This window comes from Thrips palmi, unplaced genomic scaffold, assembly GCF_012932325.1.
Source record: "Thrips palmi isolate BJ-2018 unplaced genomic scaffold, TpBJ-2018v1 HiC_scaffold_18, whole genome shotgun sequence".
Taxonomy (NCBI): domain Eukaryota; kingdom Metazoa; phylum Arthropoda; class Insecta; order Thysanoptera; family Thripidae; genus Thrips; species Thrips palmi.
Window position 1 is genome coordinate 3,630,299 of NW_023144627.1, and position 15,929 is coordinate 3,646,227.

Below are 15,929 nucleotides of genomic sequence, written 5' to 3' on the forward strand. Positions count from 1 at the left end.
TAATTTACTAAGAAAACGGTAATATCAGTACAGTAATTAGCAATTGCTAAGTAATACTGACAAAAAATACTAAGTATTATGGTTGCTTACAGAAATGCGTAAGCTAATGAGAAAAAGTCAGTAAAAGGCCGAGAGTGTGTGATGCAACTTCAAGTTGAAAACCCTAAATTCACGTGGATGTGGTTGCGTGCTTTTCCCCGCCTCAACGTTGCCTCTGCTTGCAGGTCTCGCGCGCGTCAAGGCGGAGAGCCTTTCGCCCGGAGGACTGGACTTGCGAGGCGGCGGCGCGGGGAGCGAGGAACCGGGTGAGTTGACGCCGCCAGTTCGTCAGTAAATATTTATGTTCGCGCATCTTTAATGTCCATAAGTGATCCATGAAGCGGAAGAACACACTAAATTACTATGTAGGTTTTTCTGCGCGCTAATGCACGAAATAGTACATGCACTTCGTAACGCACGAATTTGTGCGCGATAATGCACGATTTCGTGCGCAAGTATGCAGGAAATCGTGCATTGCACTCTAAAAAAAATTGTGGTAGAAATCCTATAAAAGTATCGGACGCATTTAACCTATTCGGTATAGGAATTTTCCCACATAGGACATTTTAATTTTACCATCTGCCGATATGGCAAAAATCCTATACGTGTTGTTCGGTTTCTACTGTATTAGGGTGTGGGAAAACTACTATACCGTGTATGGTAAAAGTCCCATACGAGTTGTGGGATATTTTCGTTACGTGATGTGGTGATAATCCTATACCCTCATAGGAAGGCTTACTTTGAGAAATAGTGAACACATTCCGAGAGAACATGGCGCCAGCACCACTACCATTCGGAAGGCATATTAAAAATTAAAGTCACAATCTCTCTCTTATAGACAGCTTCTTCCACCTAAGAGGCAGCCCAGTCCATTCCCGGACTCTGTACCACAAGGCGGATCTTGCTTGCACCCAACCGAATGGCCGACCGCAGTCGCCAGCGAGTGGCAACATGGAAAAGCGTTTTTCTCGACTATAGTGTCATATTTTGTATAAAACTGAAAGCCAACGGCTAGGGCTGACACTTACTTAGGCAACAGATGATATATTTATCAAAAATTATTTACTTTCGTAACATAAATCGGAAATACTTATTGGTGAACGGGCACGGCGCTCCAAGCGCCACCTAGCGGCAGGTTTGTGCAACCTGACGGCAGGCGGCTGACAGTGGGCCATACCCTTACCCACAGCTCACCTTTTACAAGGTAACTTAACAATAGGCGATGTCAAAATGCTTTGGAGCGCTACGTTTATTTTCAGCTTCATAATAATATAACTTTAAATTTCGCAAGGATTCAAAACCATGGCTCATCTACATAAGTAGTTCTGAGTTGCCGCGATTTTCAGAGACAAACCCATTTCAAGTTTCAATGAAGAAGTCAAAATTATCTAAAACCAGATGTGATAATGGGCCAGAACAAGATACAAAATAAGTTTAAACCGGTTTTAACGAATCTCGTCTAGTGCCAATTTCTATTAACGGTTTGACGTCACATGAGCTTTTCTTTACTTTTCTCTGAGCAGCTTTGCCGCCTTAGTCATTGTGCCGTTAGCCTGTTATTAATATTAAACGTCTGTTTTGGTCCCCTCTCTCCTGAAAAAATATTTCAGAAATGTTTGTGATTCTTACTAATGGGTTGTAGGAAAAGCAGTATACAATGGCCAGAAGTAATAGGATTTCTACCAAAAAGTGTGGGAAAAAACCGAACACGAGTATAGGAAATCAGATTCCTATACTAGGTTCGGTTTTTTACTACACCGCATTGGCAATTGAACGAAAAGCATAGGAATTTTCCAAATCACGTATAGGATTGTCGTTTCCCATACCGAAGTTGGTACTTTTACCATACGACGGTGTAGTAGAAATGCCATTATTTTTTAGAGTGTGTCGCGCACAAATTCGTGCGTTAGGAAGTGCATGTACAATTTCGTACATTAGCGCGCAGAAAAACCTACATAGTAATTTAGTGTGAAGGGAATAACTCAATTTTCATCACTTTTCAGGAGGAACGAAAAGTTGTTTGCAGGGTAAACTTAATCCAGTCAGATGAATGATGCAATTGCGTTTTTGTCAAGAAGGCCTAAGAAATAATTGTGGAAATTTTCAAAAGTGCAGCATTCCTCTGTAGACGTTTTCCGTGATATAATTCTTTACGTTGCGATGGAGTACCGAACCATGTCTAGAATAGGGAAAACGCATCCTTTTTTTATGTGTGTACTCACTGAGTACACACTTTTAAGTGCATACTCACTCAAGTACACACTTCTAGGTGCGTGCTTAGAAGCATGCACTTTGAGGTGTATACTTGCCTAAGCACGCACCTAGAAGTGTGTACTTGAATGAGTATGCACTTAAAAGTGTGTACTCAGTGAGTACACACATAAAACAAGCTAGGGCCCGCCCTTCCGTCGAACCGAGTTGCCAGCTGCGCTGGCAACTCGGTTCGACAGGGGGCCGGCCCAGCTTGGCCTGCCGGCGGCCTTTTCTCGGGCCTTCGGCCCTCGCATCAGACCCAACTTGGCCAGTCGAAGGCCCGGGCCTTCGGCCCGCTCGCATCACACACACCGTGAGCGGGTAAAGCAAAGTTATCGATGTACCATCGTGACTTAGGCCCGCCCTTCTATTCACAATATGCAATAGTCCTTACACTTTTTACTCCAACTGTCCTTAGAATATGCCCATTTCATTTGTCTCTTCGCCCTCATTCCGAAAATACCCATATTTGCCATGCTACTGCAACTCCTTGCAATAGAGGCACAGCAGGAGCGCAAAACGAGTCCGTCGCACTTTTTCCCATAACTCATGAAGGCGGGCTCCTGGACCCCCCTTCCGACCCCTCGTTGAAGAGGTCTTGCCAAGACCTATCCAAAACTTAAGTAAAAATTTTCAGTCGGTCGACCCCCTTTTTTCAATATCCTGATGTGACTAATAGACGAAGTCGGGCTCCTGGACCGCCTTTCCGACCCCTCGTTGAAAAGGTCTTGCTGAGACCAATCGAAATCTGCAATAAATTTTTTTAGTCGGTCGACCCCCTTTTTTGAAGATCCTGATCTGGCCAACTTGTAAAAGCGGCCGATGGGGTCGGGACCAGGTCCATTTATCTTGTCTCGTCGCCCCGATTCCAAAAATACCCCTATGTGCCCTGCTAGCACCAATAATGGCGGAAATCCCCCTCCCGCTCATGTAAACCATGATGCACCTGCAGCAGCCCTTGTGCGACCCGGACGGGATTTGCACCACCGGATTATTTGTTTGGACGGTACTCCTGAAGTACTCTCCAAATCTGATTACTCTAGCTCAACTCCTTCCTTGTACACAGACGCCAACAACAACAACAACACACAGACACAAAGGCAAATGCATAGGCCCTCCCCCTATTTTTTGAATAGAAGGGCGGGCCAAAAAGGATGCGTTTTCCCTATGCCGCGCATGCACCTCGCAAGTGTGTACTCACTGATTCCCCTTTTTTAAGTGCATACTCACTGATTCCCATTTTTTAAGTGCATACTCATTCAAGTACACACTTCTAGGTGCGTGCTTAGGCAAGTACACACCTCGAAGTGCACGCTTGTAAGCACGCACCTAGAAGTGTGTACTGAGTACACACATAGATTTTGTGTGTATTATTGACTTTTTGTCTTTTGTTGAAGAGTATAGGGTGAGTTTTCTCGATGTGTCAATAATTTGCAGGTAGCTTGGGCACCCCGAGGGGATCATTTTTTACAAATAAACTACACTGCAAGGAAAAGTGTGAATAGTACAACAAATGCACAACAAAAACTGTACAATAAAAGTACAACAGGGTTTGTAGAAAGTACAACGAGAATTGTACAAACCACAACGAGGCATGCCGGTTTCATTGTACTTTGTACAATTATTGTTGTACTACGAAAGTACAACAAAAACCTCATAAAAAATTTGCCAGAAATTTGAGTACTTTTGTTGTGGTTATTTCCTGCAGTGTAGTGGGCGCAAACGTCTAGTTTCTAAGATAATTAGTGTTTTGTAATTTACTTTCGCGCCTACGAGGTAGGCAACTGCTGCCACCGAGGGTGGCGGGACCTCATGAAAGGGTGTCAAGGGACTCGCAGTACTCGCGGGAGTGCCACTGATGTCGCAGAAGTACCCGTGGAGTCCTGCTACCCTCGCGAACACAGCCGCGAGGTCCACTGTTACGCAGGCCGCCAAGACAGCCACTTGCGACCCTCAGCAACCACCCGAAAGGGCAAGTGCAAGGTCTGCCGCTCCCCCGCGAGTCTCGAAGCATCCCTTCATGACCCGCGACACCCTCTCTTGAGGTCCTGCGACCCTCAGTGGCAGCAAGTGCCTATCTTGCAAATGCGAACGCCTTTTACAAAACACCAATTATCTCCGTACCTAGACGTTTGCGCCCACTAGTTCATTGGTGAAATATGAAATATGAAATATCTTGGGGTGCCCAAGCTATCTACAAATTATTGACACATCGAGAAAGCTCACCCTGTATTTCACACAGCAGTGAAAAGTACTATTTCCTCAATATCTATGTAATATTTCGTTCGTAGCATTGACTTAGAGTCAATTTGCTATTGACGAAGAGTCAGTACGCAATTGACTTGAAACATAGTCAATATTTGATGACAATTTAGTCTTTCTAGTGAACGATATTGTACATGGTTACGAAGGAAATACTACATACTGTTGCTGCTTAAACCACGTAAGCTAAGGACCAAAAGTCAATAATGAAAAGAAAAAAGTCAAAACCAATCTGAGAGAGTGGAGCTGACGTCTGCTAAGAGTCTGTATTTCTGCGGTACATTTTTGGAGTTTCCCCCGGCATCCTGTAATTTCCAAGAAAGTGATGTCCTCTGACGGAATACTGCAGTATACTTGTTCTCTATTGTTTATCAACTTTTTATTTCTTGGAGTGTGTGCGCTGATTTTGATGTAAACCCAGTAACTGCAATAATTTTTAACTGAAATTTTAAAAGGCTTCCGAGCCTAATAGCTTTCGTCACATTTTGGTTTGCAGGTGTGGCTGCGAGCGAGGTCCAGCCCCAGCAGCTCCGCATCGCGGCGACCTTCTCGCTGGCAGGGTTGGCTGGCGACGCGGTCCCGGTGGAGCAGGCCTCGCCCAGGGAGGAGGCAGGCAGGGAGACGCGCCGCGGGTTCAGGTGTGGAGAGTGCGGCGAGTGCTTCGGTGCAGAGGCGGACTTGAGGAAGCATCTGGCTGGTCACTCCAAGAGGGCACCGCACTCGTGCGAGGTTTGCGGAAAGAAGTTCCGTGATGCTTCGAATCTCAGGAAGCACATGGGAACCCACACCGGGGAGAAGCCCTACGAATGTGACGAGTGCGGAAAGAAGTTCACTCAATCAGCTAGCCTTGTCAGGCACAAGATGCTGCACACCGGAGAGAAGCCCTACAAATGTGACGAGTGCGGAAAGAAGTTCAGCCGATCAAGTCACCTCATCAGGCACAAGATGCTGCACACCGGGGAGAAGCCCTACGAATGTGACGAGTGCGGAAAGAAGTTCTCTCAATCAAGTAATCTCTACACTCACACGAAGAAGGCCCACACAGTGAGGAAGCCTGACAAGCGTAATGACTGAGGAAAGAACTTCACTCATTTAGTTGACACAGCACGAGAAGATGCACTTTGGACAAAAGGCACAACGAATGTCGCGAGTGCTCAAAGAAGTTCAATCTTTTGTCTTTTCAGACTCCAAAGGGTCCTCGCTGAAGAGAATTCTCTTTTGTTCGACGTGTGCGGAATTGTGCGTGCTCTTTAGGTGGTGTTGAGATTCGCAAAAGACACTTGATTCTTATTTAATGACGTGATTAGTGAAATTTGTAAATTTTCATTTGACGGGAACCTCTGTTGTGGTGTTGGGGTGTGATGTATATAAATGTTATTTCAATCTTTTCTTTATCAGGTTACTGTGCTTTTAAGATAGCACATCATGCTCTTTCTTGTTTAGCTTCTTTGCTGTCTGCAAACAAGAACGAGTCGCATACAAAGCCCCCCCTAGAATTGTACACGTTTTTTTCTCAGGGTTTTCGATATTGTATCTTGCTTTAACTTTGATTACCGATAAATAAGATAAAAGAGTAAAAGCAATACTCTAAAGTGTGTGCTAAGGATTTTTCTTCATATTACTCGACAACAGTCTGCACGAGTCTTGCATCACGTGACTTTCGTTTTCATTAGAAAACTCGGTGCAGTTGTGTTAAAGTAAAACAACTTGTGTGACCCCACCAAAGAATTCCTCGTTTGGAGAGCTGAGTTTTGTCTCCCCTGTAATTGGTGTCCTTTCTGTTGCAGGTTCTTGCATATCAGACGAATTTCAATTAGAGCCACCACGAGTCGATTGGGCACTGTAGCCGATTTATACCGTCGCTGCCACGCACTGAGAGGACGACCGGCGTTAAATTCGTTCCGACATCAGACTACAGTTCAACTCACCCAGCGCCACTGAAGACTGATCACATAAAACTTTTGCCCTCTTTTAACTGGTGTCCTCCTTGTTTCAGGTTCTTGCATCTCACAGGATTGTCCGTGGCACCCACAACGAGTCGACTGGATGTAGAAGTCGATTCGTTCCGTCGCATGCGCTGCGCAGTGGTCCAGAAGACCGGTGGAGGCGGTCGAAACTCCAGACGCGTTTTAACCTCCAGACTCGCTAAATGGCACTCGTGCCGAACGTTCGACCCTTCCAATGGATTTCTGTCCATACTACGTACCCTAGGAGTACTTTTTAGCGACTCAGAAGCTAAACACGCGTTAGAGTTCCGGCCGCCTTCACCGGTCTTCGGACCCACTGTGCGATTTACTTGGGTTTTCTGATTCCTGTGCTTACCTTGACGGGCTGGTCACTGCCTTCTTGTGACGTCTGCATGCGTCATGGTGTGCGCGTTGGATCAATTTGTCGATCCGTGCATGCGTGTCACGTCGACGCACTTGGAGGCGTTTGACTCCAAAGTTTGGAACTTAAACACAATCCGATGTGCCCTACGTACAGTGCAGTTACATTCTTTCACGGCGAATGTGCTTCGTAGTTCCTCTGACCTCCTTCATAAACCCTACCAACGCGGCTTTGTAAGATTTACGAAGGATTTCATTGTACCTACGAGGCGACTTCGTCGTATGGCATTTTTCAAAAGCTTGGTGCCTGAGACTGCTTAGCTTTTTTATTAGGTTTTGCTGCCGACGTAGTCTTTACTTGCATGGGTTGAGCATGTTCGCTTTGCGAGTAGTAGAAGTTGTTGGTTCGCATGTCGGGAACGGTACCCAAGAGAACAGAAGGTCATGTGGCCAAGTGAGCTCAAATTGATTGCATAAAGTCTCGCTTGACTCAAACCAAATCGTCATGTTCTTTCAAAAGATACCAATAGACATGCAGTTGACAGAAAATAAGCTGACCATCCGGATGATTCTCATCTTGACATCCATGATACGCCATCACACACTCTCAGACCTAAATGGACATTTTTCTCTCTTGCTTATGACGTTTTTCAGGCTAACGTAAAATGTACTATTTTCTCTGTAACCATTCACAATTTTGATCTTCATACAGATAAAATTGCCAATTGATCATGTAGTCATTGAAAAGTACATTACAAATGACAAAAAGTCAGGTTTCGTGAACTAAATACATAATACAATGAGCAAAATAGTGCATAGGTAAATAGAAAATAGTACATATTACATTTGCACTTAAAACTTGTATGGCAAAAGAGTCGATACGAGAGTCGCAAGTCAATACGAGACTTAGAGTGCGGTGACCTTTTTCTGTTCCTTTGGGTGGCGCTCCGTCTGAGTTCTATCGCCCTGCAGACTGATTCTAAGATCCGTTCCGTCGCTCTGTCTCTCTCACTGATGAAACAAAGGCATAAAAATTATGCCCTTTAAGGGCACAAACGATTTACGCCCTTAAAGGGCATAAATCGTTAATGCCTTTGGGAAGGGCATTAAAATTTTGCTTGAAATTCCTATTCCATTTACGCCCTACCCAAGGGCATAAAACGATTTATGCCCTTGGAAGGGCGTAAAAGGGTATTTATGCCCTTAAGGGCGTAATTTTTATGCCTTTGTTTTACCAGTGCTCCCATCCACACGGGACGCCCCATGAAAGTGAGATGGACAGCGCGACGGAAACGATTCTCGGAATCTGTCTCCTGATGCCGCCGTTGCGTTGTTGACGCTGCAGGTGTCGCCGCAAAGCCCCGCCTCGCCGTCCAAAGAATATTCCACATGGACTACTTCGGGGCGCGCGTGCCCCTGCTGCTGCGCCTGCCGCCGAGTCAGGCCGCCGACGAGGTGGAGGACGCCGCCGCCGACGAGGTAGAGGACGCCGCCGCCGACGAGGTGGAGGACGCCGCCGCCGACGAGGTAGAGGACGCCGCCGCCGACGAGGTGGAGGACGCCGCCGCCGACGAGGTGGAGGACGCCGCCACCGACGAGGTAGAGGACGCCGCCGCCGACGAGGTGGAGGACGCCGCCGCCGACGAGGTGGAGGACGCCGACGACGAGGTGGAGGACACCGCCGCCGTCGAGGTGGAGGACGCCGTCGAGGTGGTGGAGGACGCCGCCGACGACGAGGTGGAGGACGCCGACGACGAGGTGGAGGACACCGCCGCCGTCGAGGTGGAGGACGCCGACGAGGTGGTGGAGGACGCCGCCACCGACGAGGTGGTGGAGGACGCCGCCACCGACGAGTTGGAGGACGCCGCCGACGAGGTGGAGGACGCCGCCGACGACGAGGTGGAGGACGCCGCCGCCGACGAGGTGGAGGACGCCGCCACCGACGAGGTGGAGGACGCCTTCGCCGACGAGGTGGAGGCCTTGTCCGAGGCACCGTCTGCAGCAGCCACTGGCCTCAATGAGCGACCAACCTCCAATGCGGCCCCTTCCAAGCCGCGAAACGTCAACCACTCGCGCTGGAAGGCACTCACAAAGAAGCGCCGCGCGTCTACTGTGCTTACGTGTAACTTCTGCGGCAAGAAGTTTTCTCGTCCTGCCCAACTAAGTAGCCACAGACGGGTGCACTCTAAGTCTTACGAGTGTGACGAGTGCGGAAAGAAGTTCTCTCAATTAAGTAACCTGAAGGTGCACAAGATGCTGCACACCGGGGAGAAGCCCTACGAATGTGACGAGTGCGGAAAGAAGTTCACTCAATCAGGTGGCCTCATCAGGCACAAGATGGTGCACACCGGAGAGAAGCCCCACGAATGTGACGAGTGCGAAAAGAAGTTCGCTACATTAGATAACCTTAGGAAGCACACGAGAGTCCACACCGGGGAGAAGCCCCACGAATGTAACGAGTGCGGAAAGAAGTTCACTACATCAGTAAACCTGAAGGTGCACAGGAGAGTCCACACCGGGGAGAAGCCTTACGAGTGTGACGAGTGCGGAAAGAAGTTCACTGAATTAAGGAACCTGAAGGTGCACAAGAGAGTCCACACCGGAGAGAAGCCTTACAAGCGCAATGAATGAGGAAAGAAGTCCGATTTCTTCATCAAGAGACAGTTAGGTTTGTAGTGGCAATAGTGGAAACAAAGATATTTTGAAAACTTACTTTTTGTAGCTTTTGCAACTTGCTTTTTATGATAATGAAGGGTATATATAATTTCATATCAAACACTATTTTCGTTTTATTTATTCATTTTTACCTAAGTGAAAGTAGTACCTCTTGGCACATTTCCTCCCCTTCAACGGCGTGTTTGGTTCCTTAATCCATTGAATGGAAAAAAAAAATCCGAAAAACTCCACTTTTATTCCAGGAAGGTGACATCACGTTGAAACAAATGTGACAAAATGTCACGTTCCTTTGAGCATTGTGTCACGTTCGTTTAGGTGTGAACAGCCATAAATGAGCTTATTCACATTCAAACGAATGTGACACGACGCCCAAAAGAAGGTGACATTTTGACACATTCGTGTAAACGTGATGTCACGTTCCTGAAATGAGAGTGTGTCTGCTTGTCGCTCTCGTGGCACCATATTCGAACTTTGAATATTTCGGCTTGCAGATGTTTTTCGCCAGAATGCTGTTAGAGTAAGGCGTTCAACAATGCAGATATGCTGTTTCTCTCGCTTGCCTCATAGCTTAAACTCTGGAAAACTTATTTAATTCGTCGAAAAATAACAGAAAATGCGATCATCCTGGGTGAAGCGTGTAGCGCAGTCACTTCGTGGAGGGCCTTTACGAAGTCTCAGGAACAATTGTCTCAAACTTGGGAATACTTCGAAGTGTCGGAAAGTTTCGGGGTAGTCTTTCACTTTTGTCAGCAAAGTGTGGCGAGAGGCGCAGCTCAATGTCCACCCATGAAAAATAACACCGATTAGATTAAGATAAGGGATTGACTCACTCATAGAACGCGTTCGCATTTAGCTATTTTTTTAAGGGGGAACATCACTCCAAAATGATCAAAAATTGCAACTTTTTTTATTAGTTTATATTATAGACCATTCCTTTCTGCGTCGAATGATGAAAACCGCATTCCGGAATTCAAAAAATTGCAGTTTTAGTACGTTGTGCGCCGCAAACATGCATTGGGGAAAAGCCCAGTTTCCCCAACTTTGATCGCGTTTTTCTCGGAACATGAAATTGCAAACGGTTGCAGGCCTCTAGGGCGCAGTTTTTGAGCTACAGCGAGGAGATTTAGCATGAAAGCTCCTACGATATGCCGCTATGGTGGGTAGCAAAATAATTTGCATTGGTCAATTTTTATTATTTTTTAACGTTTAAAATTAAACAATTTTGACCAAAAAAATTGAACAATATTTTTTGGTATGTAACAAACCCAACTTAAAATGATTTTTGAAATGTGATTGAGGTACCCACCATAGCCAGACATCTCAGGAAGGCTGTCACCAAATTTCAATGTTCTAGGTCAAACCGTTTGGCGTCCAGCGCTGCAACAGTGCGAAATGGTCTAACCTAACACGCAAAAATGTGTTTTCAACGAAAGCGCTGTACCGCCCTGGCGGATTGACTTTGTGTTGTTTTATACTTTATCTGTTAAAATATGAACAATTTTTCTCTTTCCGTTTGGTTTTTATGACGTTTTTACAAAAGCAATGTTTTTGGAGTGATGTCCCCCCTTAAGGTTGAATCAATTGTGTAAAATATTCCTTGCAACAGAATTGTGATGACGAAATGTCAGACGACTGCGGAAACGAAGGCACACCTTCGCGGTAAGAACGATTCCTGGTTTTCCCAAGAAGCCTATGGTCCTCAATGGCGATTTCCATGGAGTTCCTGGGAACCACGAACCGTTTTTACCGTGTTGTGATCGGAGAGCACAGTAGTACCACAGATTAAATACCGTCGGTTTCGATTCCATCCAAGGGAATTTCCGAGCCAAGGCGGACAGGGATGTTGACAAAAAACATGAAGAACAAAAGCGAAACGTTGTATGAGAATGCTAAAGAGCTCTGCGGAAGTGACAGAAAGGCGATGCAGAGTTGATTCTCTTTCGTGTTTCCCATACTTAGTTTTTTTGTTTTTTTTTCTCAACTTCTATTTATGGTCCTTGCTGAAATTCCCCATAGAGTGTACGTAGCTCTATGCACTGCAAGTGTCAGAATAACCTTGGCTATACGATACTCCTCGCATTCTTTGGCATTAAGGTGAAGTGTGGGTGAAATGGAAACTTCTGTACCAATCCTCTGAGCTGGTCGGAACTTAGAGGCGTTTTAGTGAGGTAGGAAACTATTCCACACCAAGTTTCATCCAAATCTGCCCACCCATTTAGCATCTAGACCCCTATACTTCAATGTAACAGAGAGATGTTCGAATTTTAGTGTTTTAAGTGCAGCAAACTTAACAATTTTTAAATGGAAAAAGTTAGCTTTTTCTCCATCCTTCACCACTTTGAGTTAAACGATTTGAGAAAATGGCCAGCTATTTGAAATATCTCTGTTACATTGTTACATAGACCCGAGGGGTGAATCAGTCTGCGTTCACTGTTAAAAAAATTTACTGAAAATTCATAATTTTTTGTCAGAAGTCGATTTACTTACATCCAGTCTGAATTTTCATACTAATACATTCATACTTAGAGGTCTGAAAAATTCTGACTCCCATCAGTCTTAATTTTCAGAGCAACAGGTTGTATGAAAATTCATACTTCATGGTCCAGCTAATCAGACTCAGTAATTATAAAATATCAGCGACAACCAGTCATAAAAGTATTACTGAGGGTATGAAATACCAGTCATGTTCTTATTAATAATCAGTGTATCCAAATGTGAAAATTCTTTTAAGATCGTAATAAAAATCAGTGATGCTGGCCTGATATTTTATACTCCATTGTGTGGAACATCTGACATCAAATTATTAAATATAAAACTTTAAAGATCTTAAAATGTATCCATTTGCATAAATTTTTGTACTGGGCTATATGTTTTTTCAATTGTCCAAATGGTTCAAGGCATGGAAATATTAAGACAGGTTGAACACATGTATGTAATATTTATTACACATTATCTCATTGGGAATGCATGAAATAAGTTCATTAACGACAAAGAACAAGAAAAATACATAATAGGCATCGCCAAAACAAAACACTTTTGAGACATGGATCCCTCACACTAACACACTAACTAACCCGAATCTGCAATTCTTCTCACTCTACTGGCCTCGTAATCACCCAGCAACCCAGTGAGGGTAGCTACAGCGGGATTTACCATCCCATTTCCTCTTCCTTTCTTCTTTCCTTTCCCTGCTTCCCTGCTTTGAGGATTAACCAAGAGGATAAACCTGAAACAAAAAGAACAAAATTAAGATACAGGAAATTGGACACTGCTGACACTGAGAAATTCATGTATGTTACTTGCCTTTGAAGAAATTCTAGAGAACGTTGTACCTCTCTTGGGTAACAGATGTTAAAACTGAAGTAGGCAAGGATCACCACCAAAAGAGCTTGAGAAAAATCTTTAGCCTTGAGTAGAAAGTTTCCCCGAACAGCAACAGACACTTGAGACTGGAGGTCGAAAACAGATGAACCTGTTGACACAAAAAAAGGTGTCAGGAACTCAACAATATGTAAATGCTCGGTATGAATACAAATCTAAAAACGTACCTCTAACTATGAGCAGAGGGCATTGAGAAACTTGGCTGGACTGCCTCAACACCTCCTCATCACTTAGCTGGGCCTGATGGACAAGAGAGAGAGAGAGAGAGATGCAGAGATTTAACGCACAACACACTATTAGTAATGTTTACATGTAGAAACTATATGACCCACCTCCATAACCAAAAAGAGGTTGCTCTCCTTTTCTCCAAAGTACCTGATGAGGAGTGAAACAGCCCCAATCAAGGAGGGCACTCTGCTTGAGTAGGCATCAGAAGCCTCAGTTGCTTTATTGACCAAATCTTTCATGGCTCGTTCCTTGTTCGAAAGATTCACCTTTGCCATAATGACGGACGAAAAATAATCAGTCACTGTGTGGAGTGCGCTCAATTCTGAGTTCCAGACCTGAACATTATTTTTCCCCATAAGGAGGTCGGCATGTGCCATGAAAAATGGGAACCTCTGTAATAGAGGCCACGAGGCGAACACCTCCCTCCAGTGGTCCGCTGTCACAGCTCGGTTAATAAGACGCCTTTGCAGTGCAAAGGACTTCTTAACCATAGCCATAACATGGCAATCATCTTCCGCACTAGGAATGTTCTGATAACCAAGAAGAGTTGTTCTCATAGTTTCAAATTGAAATGCATCCTCATCAGATAAGGCTGGCTCCCACATGCCATCTGCACAACCATTAGAGTCCAGACACAAGTTTGGCACCTGAAAGAAATAAGGTGATGATTAGCAGAGATGGACGTAACTTAATCGAAAGATACAGGAAGCCATTACTTATTGAAACTTGAGAACGGTATAAGTTCACATGGTAATCGATTTTAAGATAAGCAGAACTCAGGCCACTACTAGGACATGAACACTAAAATTCTCAAATTTCAATAAGCCACAAAGCCCTGAACACTATGAAATGGTAAATACATACCTCTTCAGGGTCATCAACATCTTCTTCACTTGAGACTCTCTTGCGACGTTTCCTTGGAGTGATGCCTTCAGTCTCCCTGGCATAGCCAAGGGCACTATACATAGCTCGTAAAAAGGAAGCCAAGCAAGATGACACAGAACCATCCTTCATTTGCACAAGGAAGGCTTCAGAGCACATTGAATTAATCTTTGAACAAACTTCTCTCAGAGTACCACACTGAACTGTCTTGTTCTTCAATTTTTCTGTGACAGACTTAACAACTGCTCTTCTAGCTCTTGTTAATGCCATGTGACGTACTGTTGGAGCAGATGCCAGGGCTGCTCGAAGTTGGGCTGAGTAATCCTGATACGGCAGTACTGGTAAACCAATAGACACAGAACCAGAAGACCTTGATCTCAAGGGTGTGCAAGGTGTAGCAGGACCTGGAAAATGAAAGCAGATATAATCTTGGACAATCCACGATAATTAGGTGTGAGAACACAATAAAAATAAAGACACTTACCTGAAACATCAGCTTCAGACTCCAAGACATTCTCTCTCAAGTCAACTCTTTCAAGAGAGTTCTGAATCACTGGAGGTGTGCTTGCAACAGGTTTCCAGGTCTCACCAATTGAAAGAACGATAACAGAAAGGTGTTCACCTTTCGATGCGAAAAACTCAGAGAGAGCCAACAAACATTCATCGTCATCAAGGAGAGAACCATCAGAGTCATCAAACACCTGCAATCAATTCTAAGTTACTTGACAAGAACCTTTAATTGCAGCTAAAAGTCACCACACTTAAACTCACTTGATACGTAGTGTCTTGAGACAAAGACAACTTTCGCTGACAGGTGGAGAGCAGTTGAGCCAGAGAAGAGGCGCAAACTGTCACCTTACTGGAGCGCTTGCTATCTTGCACCTTGAAGAGTGGCATGGTTCAGGATCTGAAAAAAGTGAAGAACATGCAACAATAGGTTCAACAGTTCAGTTGAACAAAGATAAAAGATGGGAAAGCAGACAGAGATGAAATGTCTCTGCATGACAAGAACACAAGTTAGGCTGTGGAAGTTAGGCCGAAATCAATCGACACTCTGAACATGGAACCAAACGTGGTTACCTAAAGAGCAAAAGCGTGGCTTGGTTCGTAACTTTTCTTACGTTTCCAGAGCAAGTCCAAGATATAATTAAAGACTATTCAAGAAAATCCTTCAAAATGCATGTGGTGGCTAGAAGGTTATGTTCACGTTCGGTGCGAACAGACTCAAACCTCAGACGTTGCTTATTAGTAGGTACTCACCAGGCGGTTCCAAACCGACGTCGTCTAGAGTCCGGACCAAGTAGAAATTCTGAAAGGGCTGCATTTCTTTTTATAAGAAAGAAATTGCGTTCAAAGTGATTTTAGGTGGGGAAGGGGTGCACTTGTTGAACGAAAGCCAGCCAAGCCAGAGGGCGCTGGATAATGGCGACGGCGTCATGGCTGCCAACACCCGAGCGCCAGTCATAAGAGAAAGGAGGCTGAATTTATTGCCTAAACCTGGCCCAAAATGGTGCAAAGAACCAAATAAATTTTAGAAAAGCTAGAATTGAATGCGACAGAACAGTAAAATGGCCATGTGGGCTTTTCTCGCTCTACCTTTTTAGCTGTCGGATGTTGTTGTTCTTCAAGCAGAAGACAGGCAGTTCTTTTTGAATTGGTTGGTTTGGAATAGTTTTGGTTGCAATCACAGTAGTTTTTATTATTATGATACTTAAAATAATTATAAAAATGTTTTTTTTAACTGTTAGAAGGTCGAGGAACTGACCAAATTATATACTTGTACCTCAGATTGCACATTCAGACGAAAATGTGCACAGCTTAGTCTGTTTGGGAGTTATGTTGAAGTGTCAGGCACTGAAAACATGTATTTATTTTGTGTAT

The 15,929-nt window shown here is 44.6% G+C and overlaps 2 protein-coding genes across 4 annotated transcripts; one reads left to right on the forward strand and one right to left on the reverse strand.

The window, feature by feature from the left end:
• The first annotated feature begins 106 nt into the window (after positions 1–106).
• LOC117644296 (zinc finger protein 239-like) lies at positions 107–9,662 on the forward strand. Its single transcript, XM_034383634.1, has 4 exons — positions 107–116; positions 225–305; positions 5,051–5,609; positions 8,996–9,662. Exons 1-4 carry the CDS (start codon positions 107–109, stop codon positions 9,510–9,512), a joined length of 1,167 nt encoding a protein of 388 aa, XP_034239525.1. The 3' UTR covers positions 9,513–9,662.
• A 2,867-nt stretch (positions 9,663–12,529) lies between these two features.
• LOC117644930 lies at positions 12,530–15,759 on the reverse strand. Of its 3 annotated transcripts, XM_034384674.1 has the most exons (9): positions 15,645–15,759; positions 15,309–15,545; positions 14,820–14,955; positions 14,533–14,749; positions 14,031–14,452; positions 13,271–13,813; positions 13,106–13,178; positions 12,861–13,029; positions 12,530–12,783 (listed from the first exon to the last, which is right to left on the reverse strand). In XM_034384674.1, exons 3-9 carry the CDS (start codon positions 14,943–14,945, stop codon positions 12,627–12,629), a joined length of 1,707 nt encoding a protein of 568 aa, XP_034240565.1. In that variant the 5' UTR covers positions 14,946–14,955; positions 15,309–15,545; positions 15,645–15,759; the 3' UTR covers positions 12,530–12,626. The 3 variants fall into 3 exon arrangements, with proteins under 3 accessions (XP_034240565.1, XP_034240563.1, XP_034240564.1); XM_034384672.1 differs by having other exon boundaries at positions 15,309–15,730; XM_034384673.1 differs by having other exon boundaries at positions 14,820–15,730.
• Positions 15,760–15,929: the final 170 nt, after the last annotated feature.

Excerpts from the sequence above, each read along its gene's own strand:
- LOC117644296 (XM_034383634.1), top strand. Across the intron at positions 306-5,050 it reads CGCGGGGAGCGAGGAACCGG|GTGTGGCTGCGAGCGAGGTC; the intron begins GTGAGTTGACGC and ends TTTGGTTTGCAG. Across the intron at positions 5,610-8,995 it reads GCCCACACAGTGAGGAAGCC|GCTTACGTGTAACTTCTGCG; the intron begins TGACAAGCGTAA and ends CGCGTCTACTGT.
- LOC117644930 (XM_034384674.1), bottom strand. The coding sequence starts at position 14,945 with ATGCCACTCTTCAAGGTGCAAGATAGCAAGCGCTCCAGTAAGGTGACA. Across the intron at positions 13,179-13,270 it reads ACCTCTTTTTGGTTATGGAG|GCCCAGCTAAGTGATGAGGA; the intron begins GTGGGTCATATA and ends CTTGTCCATCAG. Across the intron at positions 13,030-13,105 it reads CCCTCTGCTCATAGTTAGAG|GTTCATCTGTTTTCGACCTC; the intron begins GTACGTTTTTAG and ends TTGTGTCAACAG.